This window comes from Rhipicephalus microplus, chromosome 1, assembly GCF_043290135.1.
Source record: "Rhipicephalus microplus isolate Deutch F79 chromosome 1, USDA_Rmic, whole genome shotgun sequence".
NCBI classification, from domain to species: domain Eukaryota; kingdom Metazoa; phylum Arthropoda; class Arachnida; order Ixodida; family Ixodidae; genus Rhipicephalus; species Rhipicephalus microplus.
In genome coordinates this window covers 276,955,419-276,973,035 of record NC_134700.1, presented here as the reverse complement: position 1 = coordinate 276,973,035, position 17,617 = coordinate 276,955,419, and the positions used below count along the sequence as shown (strand labels likewise).

At 48.9% G+C, this 17,617-nt stretch overlaps 1 protein-coding gene across 9 annotated transcripts in view; it reads left to right on the top strand.

Moving 5' to 3' along the window:
- Alh (coiled coil domain containing protein Alhambra) overlaps window positions 1–17,617 on the top strand; it is a 76,161-nt gene that overhangs the window by 24,616 nt on the left and 33,928 nt on the right. For 6 of the 9 annotated variants that reach the window (XM_075895347.1, XM_075895376.1, XM_037436166.2 and 3 more), the window contains exon 10: window positions 488–664. The exons of the other annotated variants lie outside the window; for them this stretch is intronic. In XM_075895347.1, coding sequence (XP_075751462.1) covers window positions 488–664 — 177 coding nt within the window. The remainder of the gene's footprint in view (window positions 1–487; window positions 665–17,617) is intronic. 9 annotated transcript variants of the gene reach the window in all.

Genomic DNA, 17,617 nt, shown 5'->3' with positions numbered 1-17,617 from the left:
GTAAATTTTGATCAACGTCGTGCACTCTCGCGCTGCTCGCAACTGCTCTGTATGGGTCTTAAACTATGTTCTTACATTTATTGCGTTGTTATATTGTGATATAGTGACGCAATTTAACGTTTTTCGATCGTCAATGGCGCTGGCTATCTTACCAAAATAAAATTAACAGATACGTAACAAAGTAGATTTTTTTTCAGGACTAAGGTTAATACGCGAGTAAATACGGTACATCTTTTAAATCACTGCGATGTGCATGCTGTTGTTAAGTTTTGTCCAAGTTGGTTATTTTCATTTCCAAGGATTCTAGAATGATTATTAATAAACGTAATTATGCTCACACCTGCGGATCACGCTTAGTCCACACACTTAGTCCACTCAACTGACTGGAGTACAAAGCTTGGTGCTGCTTTTCAATTGCTGCCTTTTGGGTGAAAATGATTGAGTGTGAGGGAGCCATACGAAAGAGGGCTCTGGTGTGGCCTGGCAGGGCATCGCCGTCGAGCAGTGGAGAGCGTGAGACCGCCAAAAATGGCAGCGCGGGTGGCAGCAACAAGCGCAGCGCCGCCGGGTCGGCCGGCCCAAGGCTTCGCAAGAAGGTTCCTCCCATGCTGTCGCCGTCTGCCCAAACGGCGGCCGCCGGCGGAGCCATCAACGGCCTGCCCCCGTGAGTCCCAAGTCGCGAATGCAGACCAGCCGTCTTGATTCCCATCCCCACCTGTAGCGTAGCGTACTCGCGTGGCATATTCGCGGACATCTTTTCCTGGCAAAAGACTGAAAGCTACTGGTGCGAAGTTTCTGCACATGTACTCCTACGCGAAGCAGAGCACTTTGGCCCACATTTCGTTCAACTGTGTAAAGTGATTGCTGCACAAAAAAGCGTCGCATAGCATTTGATTTGTCTTTTTAGGCGACCACTTGTAGGTAAAATTCTTCGCAAGTTTTTACGCAAGTAGACTTAAGAACCAGAATGAGATAGACGCTTACTTGAAGATGCAGACGCCATCTAGCATTTAATGTGCACGTGAAAGACGCGTATTTCTTATGCATTCAAAATGTGAAATGAGAATGTTTAGGTTTAAACAAACATATAATTGTCTCACAGGTGTGTGACGTGTCCCGTCTCAAAGAGCTTCCTGTACAACATGAAGGAATTCGGTTTCATTTCTCATGTAGGAAACAGGGACGCAATTGTGGGACTACATTTATTGGTAGTAGCATTAAAGCAATTTGACTCTGTAGCCTTCCTTCATTGCCAAGAAAAGTTGTTTGCGAGTGTAGTCTCCCAGGAATTTCGTTTCCCGTATCTGTGGTTTTGTTGATGGTCCTGTTGGCTTTTATCTTTGGTAGACAGGAGCTGCACAAGCTGAGCAACTTGTTAGCCAAGTAGGCAAGTGAAACCAGCCATTAATTATCAAGGGGGTCATCCAACTACGTCGGCATTCAGGAGTTGAAGGTGTGACCTTGTGTTTCAAATTCAAATGGTACCACTGGATCATGGGGACCTTGAAAATGTAAAAAATCTCCACAGTGAACTTATATAATGAAACAGCTTGCATAAAAGCAATATTAGTGTCACTCCAGCTCTGTTGCAAGTGCTACAGTGTTTGGTATTTTCGTTTAAGTGACCAGTATTAGGAAGCGTATATCTTGAAGGTCCCAAGCACTTTTTTATGCGGGCACTTCACTGTAATGTGCTTTGTGTCTTGGATGCAAAACTTAACGCACCACAGCTAGGCTGATACATTGCAATGTCAGGGTTTTCGCAGAGATGCACTTGCGAAAAACTACAATTGATTTAATTATTAAGCAAACAAATAAATAAGTAAATAAAATTACAGGGCTGAGGGAAGTATTCAGCACACATAGGGTTCAAATATTGCAATGGCGTTACAAGACAATTTATAGGCTCTGAGTAGTTATGTGTCACAGAGTAATACGTCAGTGCACTATTTCTTTGGTTATTCTGAAGTGGTTTTTAACACATATTTGACAAGACTTCTTTTCACCTTACTCATGAAAATATTTTTGCCAAGAGTAAAGTATCAAAGAAAGTGCGAGGCTTGATGTTTAGTGTGAAATTAGGGATAGAGATGGATTCGGAAATTCACACAAAATTCTGTCTGTTCTTTTAATGTTGTTTCTAGTGTGGTTACTCCGCTGCCTCGCTAACTGTAATCAACATTGGTGGAACCAGTGGGGCAATCCTTTTATGTGTCACATAGAATCACTTGCAATTTCCTGATTCCGTTTCACAATATTGTTTGCTGCCCTCAGCTGTGGGTGTGCTAGCGCAAATTCTAGACTTCCAACTTGGGTCACATATACATGAAACAGGTGGAGGCACTGTCTTCTGTTAATTCAAAGTTTTCGGAGCAGATTTTCTTTTTTGATGCATAGAAAATGCATGGAAATGAGTCCATTGGAAGCATTGGGTCATATTATATCTGCAGTAAATGAAGTTGGAAGCATTTGCTTCTGAATGTACGTTAGTGGATGTTGGCTTCTTTTCTCCTGTGCAGCCCTCGAACTATATGATTATTTAGAAAAGGGGAAAAAGAAAACATTGTTGCGCTCACTGATGTCGGCAATGGCAAGGCAAGTTATTTTGTTGTTTAAAGTGATGAATCCTGCAGACAAGAAGAAAAGCTCCTTTAATGTCATTCAGCAGAATTTTATTATTTCAATTTAATGTTTTTTCTTCTTGATAGAATGTAGCATATTCTTCTAAGGGTAATAAATTAACCACAATTGTTGGCATTTTCTGGGATGTAAAAGAAATGGCACTTGCTACCAAGTTTTCCACTGTGTTGGCTTTGGTAGTTTGCGCGTTTAAACTGTCATCATCATTTTTCCTGCTAAACTTTGTGGTCGACCACGCACTGACCGGTAGGGTTTTAGTTTGAACACATTATACAGTGCAATCTTGTTGATACGATTCTGCATAATATATGTTTCAGTCTAATAAGTTTTTTCTTTTTATTCCCGGTCAAAGTACCATGGAAACAATGCATTTTCACATATTTAATACCATAAAATTTTTGTCCAAGGCTGGATAATATGATTAAAAATGTGTCTTGGTCAACAAATCTAACAATAGTACATTTAATTTTTGGTATACTAGTTCAAACCGCATTCTGACAAGCCACAATCTGCATGTTGCAGAGCCACTGACGCTGTGGCAGGGTTGGTTCTACAGTAAAAAAAATTGCTGCCTGGTACAGTAGCACTGTACTGCCCAGGAGATGCACTACGCCATCTAGTGAAAAGTTAATCATACACTCAAACCTCAATATTACAAATTATCGGTTATAATGAAGCAAGTGACCAATGTTTATAAAATAACTTAATTGAGCACAAACACACCACACGCGTGAGTGTCGTCGTGTGCTTGCACTCAAAATAAGTTAACACCAAGTTCTGTTACAGTGACCAATATCTTTGTGATAAATACAGTGTTACAAATAATTGTTTATAACGTAATTTCAAATATAGCAAAGTATTTTCATGGCAGATGTGAGTTTGTTATAATGAGGCTTGAGTGTATTTTATATGAAGGAATGTTTTTCATAGAAAAAACATCTCATTCATATTTCATATGAATGAAACGTTTCATAACCAAAAGTATCAATGAATACAGAAATTCTGACTTCCCTCCTTTTTTCTTTTAATCTTAATGGGCTAATACGACTACTGCATAATGCATTTTTCGTTTTCTGTGAGAAACATATTGTTACGGTGAGATGCCTTTATTTACAAGAGATGATGAATGCGAGAGTCCAGGGATCTGATAGATCACCGCTCCTGCTAACCTCGTTCTCCTCTTCTTCCACGCGTCCCCTCAATATTGCCACAAGGCAGTAATGGGATTGGGGCATAAAGCGGTAAAGGGTCTCTGCCTGGAAGCAAAAGACTATGAAGTGGATAGAGACTGGTCTCAGCCCGCCAGTGTGCCAGGCATTGTCGTCGCTTGTAAATGTCGTAAATATCTGCAAATATACGTTTCCTTGTAAGATTATTGGTGGAGGTGCTGGGTACGCCTATCTGGCTTTCCCGGCAAACCAACATGGAACTTCGGAGTGGTCGCCATCTTCATTTTCCTGCAATGGCTCAACAGGCCCACCCACAAGAGCAACAGCAGCCGCAGCAGCAGCAGCTGCCTCCTCTGATTCTCCTGCCTCCACGAGACCCCGGAACCTTCTCGGGCACAGGCAAGGACAAGGTGAATGTTGAAGATTGGGTCGCATTGTACGAGCGCGTGAGCGAATAGTGGGACCCCACGTTGATGCTGGCCAACGTTGTATTTTACTTGCGGGATACGGCGCTCACCTGGTATGAGACGCATGAGTCGGAGTTGACCAGCTGGGACATTTGCAAACTGAAGCTTGTCGAATTGTTCAGCAGGCCATTTGGGTGACAGCAGGCCACGAGGAAAGACCTGGAATGTCGCGTGCAGACACCGACGGAATCGTTTGTATCTTACATACAGGACGTATTGGGCCTCTGTCGAAAGGTGGACGAGAACATGAGCGAAACTGACAAAATCGCTCACATATTAAAGGGAATTGACGATGACAACTTCAATCTGTTGATCGTTAAAGATTGCACCACCGTCGACGTGGTTGTGAAGGAATGTCAGCGCTTCGAGCACGCCAAGAACCGTTGCATAACCCGCCAGCTTGTGCATTTGCCTAATACTGCAGCCACTTCGACCTGCGAAGACAGCCCCAAGTTCACGCAAGCTACATCGTCCGAAAATGTCACCCGAATCGTTCGCCGCGAACTCGAAGCAATGGCTCCTGCAGCCATCGCTTCCGATGGCCCTCAAAACAATGCATCCACAGTCTCCCTCATCCAAGCCGTCGTTCGCCAAGAAATAGCAAATCTCGGCATCGCACCTGTTTGCGCTGTTCGCACTACCGAGAGCTCTGCTTCTGTTAACCAGATTCTGGTGTACCCTTCACGCTACCCTTCCCGCTACCGGAACCCTGCTGAATGCCCCGCCGCGGCGGTCTAGTGGCTAAGGTACTCGGCTGCTGACCCGCAGGTCGTGGGTTCGTATCCCGGCTGCGGCGGCTGCATTTCCGATGGAGGCGGAAATGTTGTAGGCCCGTGTGCTCAGATTTGGGTGCACGTTAAAGAACCCCAGGTGGTCTAAATTTCCGGAGCCCTCCGCTACGGCGTCTCTCATAATTATATGGTGGTTTTGGGACGTTAAACCCCACATATCAGTCAAATCAAGTCAACCCTGCTGAATGGAGAACGTCGGATAATAGACCGACTTGCTTTCACTGCTCTCGCGCCGGCCACATTGCGCGCTACTGTCGCAATCGTTGGACATCCAATTCATCTTGGAACGCTGGGACATGGCTTCGCTTTGAAGGCAACTCTCGCCAGTTTTCTACTCCGTACGATCTACAGCCTGCTCCTACTAACGTTCAGGGCCGAAGGTTCAGCCGGTCACCATCACCCCAAGGCCGCCGATCTCTCTCGCCGATGATTTCTCGATCCAGGTCCCCTGTACGACCATGGCCCTCAACCTCGGGAAACTAGACCATGCAGCTCCCGGAGGTGACGTTGCATTAATGACCCGTTCCGCAAATCCTCTGTTGACAATTCCTACACGCCACAATATTTTGGACCTATTGGTGGATGACGTAACCGTTACAGCCCTCATAGACGCTGGCGCACAAGTTTCAGTCATGAGCGCTGCTCTCTGTACTAAACTGCGAAGAGTGATCACGCCTCCTATTAAGTGTGCAGTAATGCTTGCCGATGGGAACACATCTACCGTTCTCGGCATGTGCACCTCTCGCGTGTGTACTGTATTGCTGGCCGCCAGACCGTGGTATTGTTCACCGTGCTTGAGCAGTGCCCACAAGACGTGATTCTCGGTCTAGACTTTCTCTCTGCGCACTCCGCCCTTATCGACTGCTCTTCAGTTGGAGCTTCCTTTTGACGCTGCTGTTGCCTGTGATGCTCAAAGTCGCCTTTGTGCCACTGAGTTCCTGCATCTTCCGCTGCAAGCTGCGACTTACATGCAGCTCGTGCGTGATCCGCCTGTGCGCGATGGTGAATATGTCGTTTCACCTATTATCGACGTTGTGCTAAAGCACTCCATTGCTGTCCCGCACACCGTGGTGAGAGTACACCACAACCAGACCCATTTGTCTCTTTTGAACTTTGGTTTCTCCACGCACGTGCTGCCTGCTGGTATTAAACTAGGCGTCATGTCGTCGGTGCAAGAGTGTGATATTTCTGAACTGTCGGCTGAGCAACCTACTCTGCACGTCAACTTGCTCACTGCGCCCAACCCGTCAATCATTGACATTAACAAAATGATAGCGCCAGATCTTTCGCCCTCCGAAGCACAAGACCTCCACCGTCTGTTGACATCCTATGGGGACATATTCGATCTTGACAACCGCCCTTTAGGCCAGACATCAGTTGTGACCCATCACATCAACACCGGCGATGCCAACCCAATACATCGCCGCCCTTACCGTGTCTCCGCTGCCGAACGCTCTGTCATCCAGAAAGAGGTCGAGAAAATGCTCGCCAAAGGCGTCGTCGAACATTCATCTAGTCCGTGGGCATCCCCGGTCGTGCTTGTCAAGAAGGACGACACATGGCAGTTTTGCGTCGACTATAGACATCTCAACAAGGTCACTAAGAAGGACGTTTACCCCTTACCAAGAATAGATGACGCCCTTGACTGCCTTCATGGCGCAAAGTTTTTCTCGTCCATTGACCTTCGATCTGGTCATTGGCAGATACGCTGTTGACCCACGGGACCGAGAAAAAACAGCATTTGTAACCCCCGATGGGTTATACCAATTCAAAGTAATGCCGTTTTGGCTTTGTTTGGCCACCTTCGTTTTGGCCACCTTCGAGCGCATGATGGATTCCCTTCTGCGCGGCTTTAAATGGTCCACTTGCTTATGCTATTTAGATGACATAATTGTTTTTTCACCGACTATCGCAAGCCATCTTGAGCGACTGTCCAGTATTCTCCAAGTATTCCGCCACGCTGGTCTCCAGCTGAACTCCTCCAAATGCCGTTTCGGCCGTCGTGAAATAACTGTACTTGGTCACCTCGTTAACGCATCTGGGGTACAGCCCGACCTGGACAAAATTTGCGCAGTGACTCAATTTCCCGTACCCTCTTCTGCTAAGGATGTCCGGAGCTTCCTTAGTTTGTGCTCATATTTCCGCCGCTTCATCCGGAATTTCGCCGATATTGCACGGCCTCTCACCAAGCTTCTTAAAAAGGACGTCCCATTTACTTGGAACTCGCCTCAAAGTGCTGCCTTTTCAGCGCTCATTGCAGCCCTCACGACTACGCCAATATTAGCCCACTTCGATCAGACTGCCCCGACAAAAGTTCGTACTGACGCGAGTGGCCACGGAATCGGTGCTGTTTTAGCTCATCGTCAGCATGGATGTGACTGCATCATCGCCTACGCCAGCCGCCTTTTATCCCCTGCCGAGAAGAACTATTCCATCACCGAAAGAGAGTGTCTTGCTCTTGTTTGGGCTGTCGCTAAATTTCGCCCGTACCTGTTCGGCCGCAGTATTACTGTTGTAACTGACCATCATGCACTCTGCTGGCTTTCCTCGCTCAAGGATTCCACAGGACGTCTCGGTCGTTGGTCTCTCCGCCTCCAAGAATACACCTTCTCGGTCGTGTATAAATCTGGTCACCTCCATCAAGATGCCGACTGCCTGTCGCGGTATCCAGTGGATCCACCAGACGCCACAGAGAGAGCTACTGAGGCTTGCGTCTTATCAATATCAGACTTTCTTGATATCGCTTCTGAGCAATGCCGCGACCCGGATTTACTTCCCATCATGGAAAGCCCGAGTTCCGCTACTCCACCCACTTCTCTGAACTTGTATTTTCTTCTTGAAAGGATTCTCTACCGCCACAACATGCGCCCTAATGGTCCTGACCGCCTTCTCGTCGTGCCTTCCCATTTGCGTGTAGATGTCCGACAGCTTCATGGTGAACCTGCCGCTGGTCACCTGGGAGTCAACCGCACTTATGATTGCGTCCGGCGCCGTTTTTTCTGGCCACGCCTATATCGCTCTGTGCAAAAGTATGTCACCAGCTGCAACCTTTGTCAACGTCGAAAACGACCAACATCGCTTCCAGCTGGCCTTCTTCACCCTATTGAGATCCCTGCTGAACCATTCTACCGTGTAGGGCTCGACCTTCTCGGTACGTTTTCCACTTCTGCATCCGGGAACAAATGGGTTGCCGTGGCGACCGACTACGCGACACGTTACGCGATCACCCGCGCCCTTCCAACCAGCTGCGCTACCGATGTCGCAGACTTTCTACGGCATGACATCATTTTGCATCACGGCGCTCCTCGACAGCTCGTTACTGACCAAGGCCGGTACTTTTTATCTCCTGTCGTCCAGGATATTATACGTTTTTGTTCCACGAACCACAAGTTCACAACGGCATACCATCCACAAACTAATCGACTTACAGAGCGCTTGAATCGCACTACCACCGACATGTTGTCAATGTATGTTTCTCCTGAACACCGTGACTGGGACGCAACGTTACCTTACGTCACCTTCGCTTACAACTCCTCCAGACATGACACCGCAGGCTATTCCCCGTTCTACCTTCTTTATGGACGTGAACCCTCTCTGCCTCTTGATACACTCCTTCCCGGTTCAAGCTCCCCGTCACATACGTCCGCGATGCCATAGAGCGAGCCGACGGAGCACGACAGATTGCCCGAGAACGACTCATACTTTCTCGAGCCTCTCAGAAAGATCGATATGATTGTCACCAACGTGAAGTTTCATATGCACCAGGTTCTCTAGTACTCTTGTGGACCCCATGTCGTCACATCGGCTTCTCAGAAAACCTTTTATTTCGCTATGACGGACCATACAAAGTTCTATGCAAGATCACCAACCTCACCTACGAGATACAGCGAGTCGTCGATGAAGCTCACTCAATGCCACCACCAGCTACTGTGCACGTCGTAAGACTGAAGCCTTATGTGTCACCCAACACTCCCCTTCCGTGACAAGCGCCGGGTCGGCTCTTTTTAACGTTGCGGGGTAGTGCCACAAGGCAGTAATGGGATTGGGGCATAAAGCGGTAGAGGGTCTCTGCCAGGAAGAAAAAGACTACGAAGTGGATAGAGACTGGTCTCAGCCCGCCAGTGTGCCAGGCATTGTCGTCGCTTGTAAATGTCGTAAATATCTGCAAATATACGTTTTCTTGTAAGAATATCGTAGCAATTCTCCCTTTGCAGACGATGCCCATTGGGCGAGTTAGGCTTCGTTGCGATGATGATAGTGTTTTAAACGGGCAACATGAATGACGTTGGTCTCGCTTGAGCGGCCACCAGTTGACAACAGCTGAGATATTACGTACGTGACATCGCTGAGACATTCCAGGACAACAAACGGACCAGTGTAGTTGGCCAGAAACTTTTGGCAGAGGCCGCGTTTGCGAAGCGGCGTCAAAAGCCACATCAAATCCCCTTTCTCAAACAATACATGCTGGTGACTTCTGTCGTAACGGTTCTTAGAGCAAACAGTACTGAAAGTTGGGCGAGTTGGTACTCATTCATGACTTCTTTGCGCAAACACGTACACGGACACAAGGAAAAGAGGCAAACACCACGGGCGCAAATTAGAGCGTTTCTTAGAGCGTTTCTGGAAGACGAAAGTTCGAAGACAGGCGATGCGCCGGGCCTCTTCTGCGCGGCAAATTATTTCGGCGAGAGTGGGTTGATCAGTCTCGGAAAAAGGAAGAATAGTGTCAAGAGCTGTGCGGGGTTGGCGTGCATAGAGCAGATAAAATGGACTGTATCCTGTTGTTTTGTGCTGTGCAGTGTTGTAGGCGAAAGTTATAAATGGCAAGATCGCGTCCCATGTTTTGTGTCCGGAATCAACATACATGGAAATCATGTTCATGAGAGTTCTATTAGTTCGTTCCGTCAAACCATTAGCCTGCGGGTGATACGGGGTGGTGTGACGAAAATGGCACGAAGCAAGACGAAGGAGGTCTTCAACTACATCGGCAACAAATTGCCGCCCGCGATCACTGATGATGACACGGGGGGGATCCATGGCGTAATATAATGTGCGACAGCATGAACTGTGAAACTGGAGTGGCCGTTGCCGCAGGAATCGCCGCAGTTTCAGCGTAGCGTTGTGGGAATCGCGAGCGCCCTCCTACGTGGCGCCTCGTTCCCCAGCTGCCGCACGCGCGCCGACAGCGTAGCCCGGGCGCGCATAAGCGCCGGCATTTGCCAAGATGGCTGCCAGGGCGCCTCTTGGTCTGGGCCAGTCAACCGTCAGCTCCTTCCCGCGCTGGCATGTACGGGCACACTGCGCGGGCCTACGTCGCAACGCAGCGCCATTTCCCTATGGGGGCGCGTGACATCCTCCTCTCCTACGAGCTGTGTTGCGCCCGACTCGCTCGTCGCGGCAAATGCTCTCAGGCCTTCATGAGGGGTTGACGCGCTGCTAAGCAGGCGGCTTCTCGTTCGTGCGTTCGACTTCGGCCCTTGTGCGGGAGTCGTCGCGCCCTAGGCAAGCGTACTTGCTCGGTCTTGCGAAGTTCCCTATACGGCCTGCAAGCCCGTGAGTGTCGCACTGTGCTGCATCTTGGGTTAATAAACCTGTTCTTGTTATCCTGCCTCGTGCGTGGTTTCTGCGCCGTGCCGGAGAAAACGACGAACCCGGCCGCAACGTCTTCGCACGCAGCGGCAGTGGAGGACGTCGCATCCCTACACGGTTGCGCATAGTAGGTAAGCCTAGTGCAAACCTATCTCTACAGCGTGTGAGGTGGTCAATGCCCACAATAATTCATCGGTTGCCGTTCGTTGATCGCGGAAAAGGTCCGAGCAGGTCAACACCGACGTCAAATGGTGAACCAGGGGGTGCTATGGGATGAAGTAGTCCGGCTGGTGGAGTTGTAGGATGCTTGTGGCGTTGACATTGCTCACAGCTCGCAACATGTGCAGTCACACTTTTACGCATCTTCAGCCAGAAGAAGCGTTCTTGCGTGCGATAAAATGTCCTAGAAAAACCCATATGGCCAGATGTTGGGTCATCGTGCATTGCTCGAAGTACGTGTTGTCGCAGACTTGTAGCCACAACTAGAAGTAGGCGAGGGCCTACGCCGGAATAATTCTTTTTGTAAAGAACGCCATCCTTTACGACGAAACCACGTTGATCGTTTGTTCCAAAAATAAAGAAAGAAGCGAGATTGTTGTCGCTGCGTTGCTCTGCTCAAAAAGTTGTTAGGTCAGGAAACGGAGTATCCACTACTGCCAAATATTCATCAAAGTTGTCAGTGTCACACTTGGTTGTCGGAAGGGGAAACCGTAAAAGGCGATTGGCGTCGGCATGACAACGACCGCTCTTGTAACAGGCTTCAAAGTCGTGGTTCTTGCAATCGGTACGCCCAACGAGCAAGACGACCAGATGAGCCCCGTAGTCCAGTGAGCCAACATAAAGAATGGTGGTCCGTGATAATTGAGAATATGCGTCCATAGATATAAGGGCGAATCTTGTGCACGGCAAATATGACCGCGAGACATTCCTGCTCTGTGACAGTATAGTTTCATTCCGGTTTACTTAAACAGCGACTGGCGTAGGCGACGACGTGTTCAGCAGCTCCATGGCGTTGGACCAGGACGGCACCGATACCTACACTACTGGCGTCGGTGGGAACTTCTGTGGCAGCAGATGGGTCATATTGGCGAAGTACGGTCCCTGACGTAAGAACAAACTGGAGTTGCGAAAAAGACGACTTGCATTCCGCTGACCGCCGAAAAGGTGCGTTCTTGTTGAGTAGGGACGTCAAAGGGTAAGCGACGTCGGCAAACTTGGGCACGAAGCGACGGAAGTATGAGCATAGGCCCAAAAAGCTTCGCAACTCTTGTACCGACTGAGGGTGTTCGAAGCTGCTGACTGCAGCGACTTTCTGGGGGTCGGGTCGAATGCCATGCTTGTCCACCAGGTGACTGAGAACGAGAGTCTCACGGCTGCCGAAGTGACACTTCTTAGAGTTCAGGGTGAGCTTAGCTCTCTCACGGCAGGTGAGAACAATGTCTAGACGATGGTTGTGCTCATCGAATGTACGGCCAAAAATTATAATGTCATCCAGGTAGCAAAGACAAACTTCCGACTTTAGTCCACGTAATATAGAGTCCATGAAGCGCTCAATTTGGGCCGAAGCGTTGCATAGGCCAAAAGGCATTAGATTGAATTCAAATAGACCATCTGGGGTAATGAAGGCCATTTTCTCTTTGTCATTCGGGTGCATGGGGATTTGCCAATAACCTGATCTCAAATCCACGGAGTAGAAGTACGATGCCGAATGTAAACAACCTCGATTACGTCATCAATCCTGTGAAGCCGGTAGACATCCTTTTTAGTAACAGAGTTGAGCCGTCTGTAGTCCACGCAGAATCGCCATGTACCATCCTTCTTTCGGACAAGAATCGCAGGGGCAGCCCAAGGGCTACACAACTCTTGGATGACCCTTTTTTTTAACATCTCTTCTACCTGTTGAGCAATGACCTTGCGCTCCGCAGATGAGACACGGTATGGTTTCTGCCGGATAGTATGAGCGGATCCTGTGTCAATCCTGTGGCGAGTACGGGACTCGAGTACACCTATTTGCTCTTCATTCTGCGCAAAGTCAAATATAGTAGCGTGCTTCGCAAGGACTTCGACCAAAGCTTGACGTTTTTGTGATGATAGCGACTTGTTTACCATACTCAGAAAGTTGGCTTCTGTATAGTGTGTTGCACGAATAGGATCTACGCTCTCGTCGCTTAATGATGCAATAAAATTGCTCGCATTTTGTTCGAAGAGTGCGAGTCGCAATCCGCAGGGTAGCATGACCGGTTCATTTGAATAGTTCGACACCCATAAGGTCGATCGCCTATCACTGATCGACAGAACACAATGCGGAACGAGCACATTTTTCTCGGCGCAATTAAGAGGAATGGGCTCCACAAGAGCATCAAACGTGCCGGCATCCGAGGCAGAAGCGTCAATGCGTACGTTCTTCATCGAGATGGGCGGCAAGACAACATCCTCAATGACGGTGATAGATTCTTGACAGCGCCTGGGATCGTCAGTAAATGCCGATAGCATAATCTTGCCAGCACCGCAATCTACAGTAGCACCGCACTCGCGTAGAAAATCGATTCCCAAGATGATGTCATGGGTGGAGCTGGTCAGGACAGCGAATTCAGCCTCGAACACCTTGTCGCCCAAAGTGACACTAACAACACACCCACCGATCGGGCACAGCGTCTCCCCGCTCACTGCACGAAATGATGCACAACTGTCCCAGTGAAACATCACTTTATGTCCTAGCGGCAATTTGAAGTTAAGACTCATCACTGAAACAGTTGCTCCAGTATCTATCAAAGCCATCGTAGGAAGTCCATCAATAAGCACGGGGAACCTTATTTTGCGTCATAAAAACAAGTGGAGGCATAGGTGTATGTAGTGAAAAATGTTCGGCGACCTCACCTCCATTGGCCGCATCATCTAGTTTCCCGGAGGTGGGAGGTGACGCGTCGACCAGGAGATGGGGAACGGAACCGGCGTGTTGCGGGGGGCGTCATGCTTCGCACGGAGAAAGGCAAGTTGTTGCGTAAATTCCGGTAGATATTGCGTCCCACATATGTATCACTGTGGGTGGTTTACTGGAAGCGGTCCCCAACGTACGTGTCCCGCATCGAGCGCATACCACCGCACCAGCGGTTTTATTGAGAAGAAGCTGATTATCTTTCGTAGTAGCGCTGCTGGGGGCGACGCCTCTGACTACAGAATCGAGCCACATGTCCACGGAAACCGCAGTTATAGCACACAGGGGCCTCACGCATGTCGCTAAACCTTCCACGAGGCGCCATGTATCCATGATCGTCCCACGAAGACACCATTGTAGGCGGTTGGCGGGAGGCTTTCTGGAGATTGCGACAGTGATGTTGGTTGTCGGATGGGGGCTCTGGTGCTCTTGATTGGGGCACATCATATAGCGTGGCATCAATGGCAGCACACATAGCATCGTATGGCGGGGAGGTGTTGCTAGCATGTGCCCTCGGCGGGTTAACAGCATCACGTTGTCCAAGTTCTTCGCGTACGATTTGCCTGATCATTTAGGCAAGATCACAGGATGATGTTGGAGGGACATCGACACTTGCAACGGTGGTGACGTTCGCAAGTCTACGAAATTTGGGAGTGATGCACCTAGCCTTCAGGGTCTCAAACGTGCGGCAGTGTTGGATTACGTCCGCTACAGATGCAAAGGTGCCCTTGCCGATGAGGAAAGTGTACACATCCTCAGCAACCCCTTTGAGGAGATGCCCAACCTTGTCATCTTCTTTCATGCGTGGGTCTACAGACTTGCACAATATCAGAATCTCTTCAATATAGGTTGTGCATGTTTTACCGGGCACTTGAGCATGAGCATGCTGCATCAAAGTTTGCTCAGCGTTCTTTTTCTTCATCAATGGGTCCCCGAAGCAGCTCGCTATTTCTTTCTCAAACGCTTCCCAAGTCCTTAATGTTTCTTCGTGGTTTTCAAACCACACCAACGCCGTCCCTTGAAGAAACAATCCGACATTGGATTACTGGGAGGCCGCATCCCAACAATAGTATTTACTCAAACGGTTGAAGTGTTTCAGCCATTCGCGGGCGTCTTCTCCGACCCTCCCAGAGAAGCTTCGTGGTACCATGTGTCGGGGCCACGTAGCGCCAGACGAAGAGTGCGTGGTGTCGCCGTCAGCAATCGGATCCATAGAGAGCGGTGGTAGACCAGCCAGTCGGCGGCTTCGGCGCAGTTTTTGAGGTAGCGCTTTCGTGATTGTTTGCCTGGGATTGCTCCGCTGTACCCCCTACCTTCCACCAATCTTGTTTTGGTGAGATGCCTTTATTTACAAGAGATGATGAATGCGAGAGTCCAGGGATCTGGCAGATCACCGCTCGTGCCAACCTCGTTCTCCTTTTCTTCCACACGTGCCCTCAGTATCTTAGGAATATCAATGAAATTTCTCTGTAGTTGGAAGAAACTTGCCTGAAGTAGGTTCAGACCTCCAAGTGATCCTTAATTGAGCACTGGCCATGGAAAAGTTGACCATTCTCAGCCTAGTCAGAATTGTTGTACGTTGCTTTTTGACATTTGCACTGTTTTCCTTATAAGTAGTCACCTACTTTTGATTGGCATGTTTTTTGCCACGGAAGTGGTACCACAATATGGCTTCCACAAAAAGCATTTTCAAGGTTTACGTTTTGGACTGAAGGAAAGAAGTGTAAACATAAGGGCTTGTTTTTTTTTTGTTAGACACAATATTAACGAGAACTAAGAGACAAAGATGCTAAGGAAAGTATACGGGGTATTATTGGAAGTAATTGTTATGTAATTGTGAGGAAAGAAAAGTGGATGAAAAGATGACTTGCCATGGGCAGGGACCAAACTTGCAAGGCTGCGACCTTTGAATAACATGTCCGATGCTCTAGCTACTGAGCCACCATTAGACTTGTGATTTGTGGTAAAATCATTGAGCGAAGAAAACGCAGTGCATATAGAAACCTTGGAGTCGAGATAGACGTTTTTCTGTGCTCACGTGTCCATCTGCGTTTACTACCAAAACAAGCTGGGTTCCATTCTCATCGGCGCTCTGTAAAATTGAAAGTGCGACGGCGCGCTATAAAAACTGTCGCTAAATAATTTACCGTGGCACGCTCGGGCAAACTCTGTTATAAGCAGGTCATTAGCTACTTATTGCAACGGAAAAAAAAATAAGACGTGCAATTTGTGTGTCAGTACTCCTTTAAACTACCCAGCCAAGGAATGTGCTGCGATACCACTTTGTGCCTTTCTGCAGTTGACAGCCGATTTTGATGGCTCTTTTTTTTTTTTTTTCACCCCTGGAAAGTGCAGTGTTTAGTTTTGGACCAACTGTGGCGGTTTGCTGCTGTTCTACTTCTCCGCGCCTCGCTATGCCTATCCGAGTGTAACTTAATTGCGTCAATTTTTTCGCCTGCTTATATACGACAGTGGAGCGTATTTGACCTATTGTAATTTACCCATCTCCTCCCGCTCTTTCAATTGATGCGCGAATCGTTCAAGATAGGATCGAGTAGCGCCGTGTGTCGTCCGCGCAAAACTCAATAGGGAGTTTTAGAATACCGTTTGCAAGCCCTGCATGCATTCCTTGTGCCATATGTGTTTTAGAACAGCGTTTGCCCCCTACTAGAGAACAGTCTAGTTTTAGAATAGCGTTTTCCCTTACAAGAGAACAATCTAGGGACTTCAGCTGCCCCGCAAGCTCAAATGCACGGAAACTATACATAGCCTCGACACCAGCACCTCGCGGGCCGCGCTCGCCGCACGCTATTTCGGATTTTGTGCGGGCGGGCCGCGAACGTGAACGGCGGCTCGCGTACGACGCATGCGCAGGGACAGCGACCGCACCGCAAGGGCTCGCAGTGCGCTATTCTAAAACTCCCTAATGGCTTTGCGCCCGAGAAGGCGGGTGTGGGCTATAGCAGCACCTAGCACGGCATAGCTGCCCCGCCGCGGTGGTCAGGTGGCTAAGGTACTCGGCTGCTGACCCGCAGGTCGCGGGATCGAGTCTGCGTTTTCGATGGAGGCGGAAATGTTGTAGGCCCGTGTGCTCAGATTTGGCTGCACGCTAAAAAAAAAAAAAACCCAGGTGGTCGAAATTTCCGGAGCCCTCCACTATACGGCGTCTCTAATAATCCTGTGGTGGTTTTGGGACCTTAAACGCCACATATCAAAGCATGGCATAGCTGTTGAGATAAGATATCGATTAGCGGCACATCGGGCTCAATGGTTGTGCGGCTGCTGTCGCGTCGTGGCGGTGCCTCTGAAGTTTTTCGCTCATTCACACGTTTTAAGGATATGGCGCCGCCTGCACATTCACAATTGAGCCGATCGTGTGCAACACGTTGTGGCAAAACGAAGTGTAGTCGCGAAACCACGCGATGACTTGGCGTGCTCCGCACCGCGCATGGTCTTATCGAGCTTTTGCGAAGCGTTGTCTTGTGGATCTGCCTCGTCAGCACTTAGTTTTTTTCACGAGTAGATGCCGCGGCATATGCTGAGGTTAGCGCTATACATATGCGGCGTTTCACGCCATTCACAAGCTGCAGTTTGTGCCGTCCACTGCGGCCCATCTTTTAAAACGTTGTAGCGCACGCTGGCCACCGATAATTGAGCTTGTGCTGTAGACGGTGTCATGCCCTCACGTCGCAGGCGTCGTCGAGCGCCCAAAAGGTTCGTTCATTTTACGCATAAGAACGCTGCTCGTCAATTCGCGTTGCGGAAAATTAACGCTAAGGCACGTTTAAGTCCGCGGTCGGCACAGTGCGGTGCCGCTAGCGCGCACGCATCGAAGCGCTCCTCGCACGTTTTCATTACGAAGCTGCCGCAGTAGCGCATTGGCAAAAACCAGGGTGCGTATGAACAGTCACGGGGACGCCGAAATAACGTTAGAACGCACCCGCGTGTGTCCGGCCTTAAAATTTGCTCGGGGCCGTTCCGCGCGCTTCCCGCACAGCCGCAAGGCACGTGCCGGGACCCCTACCG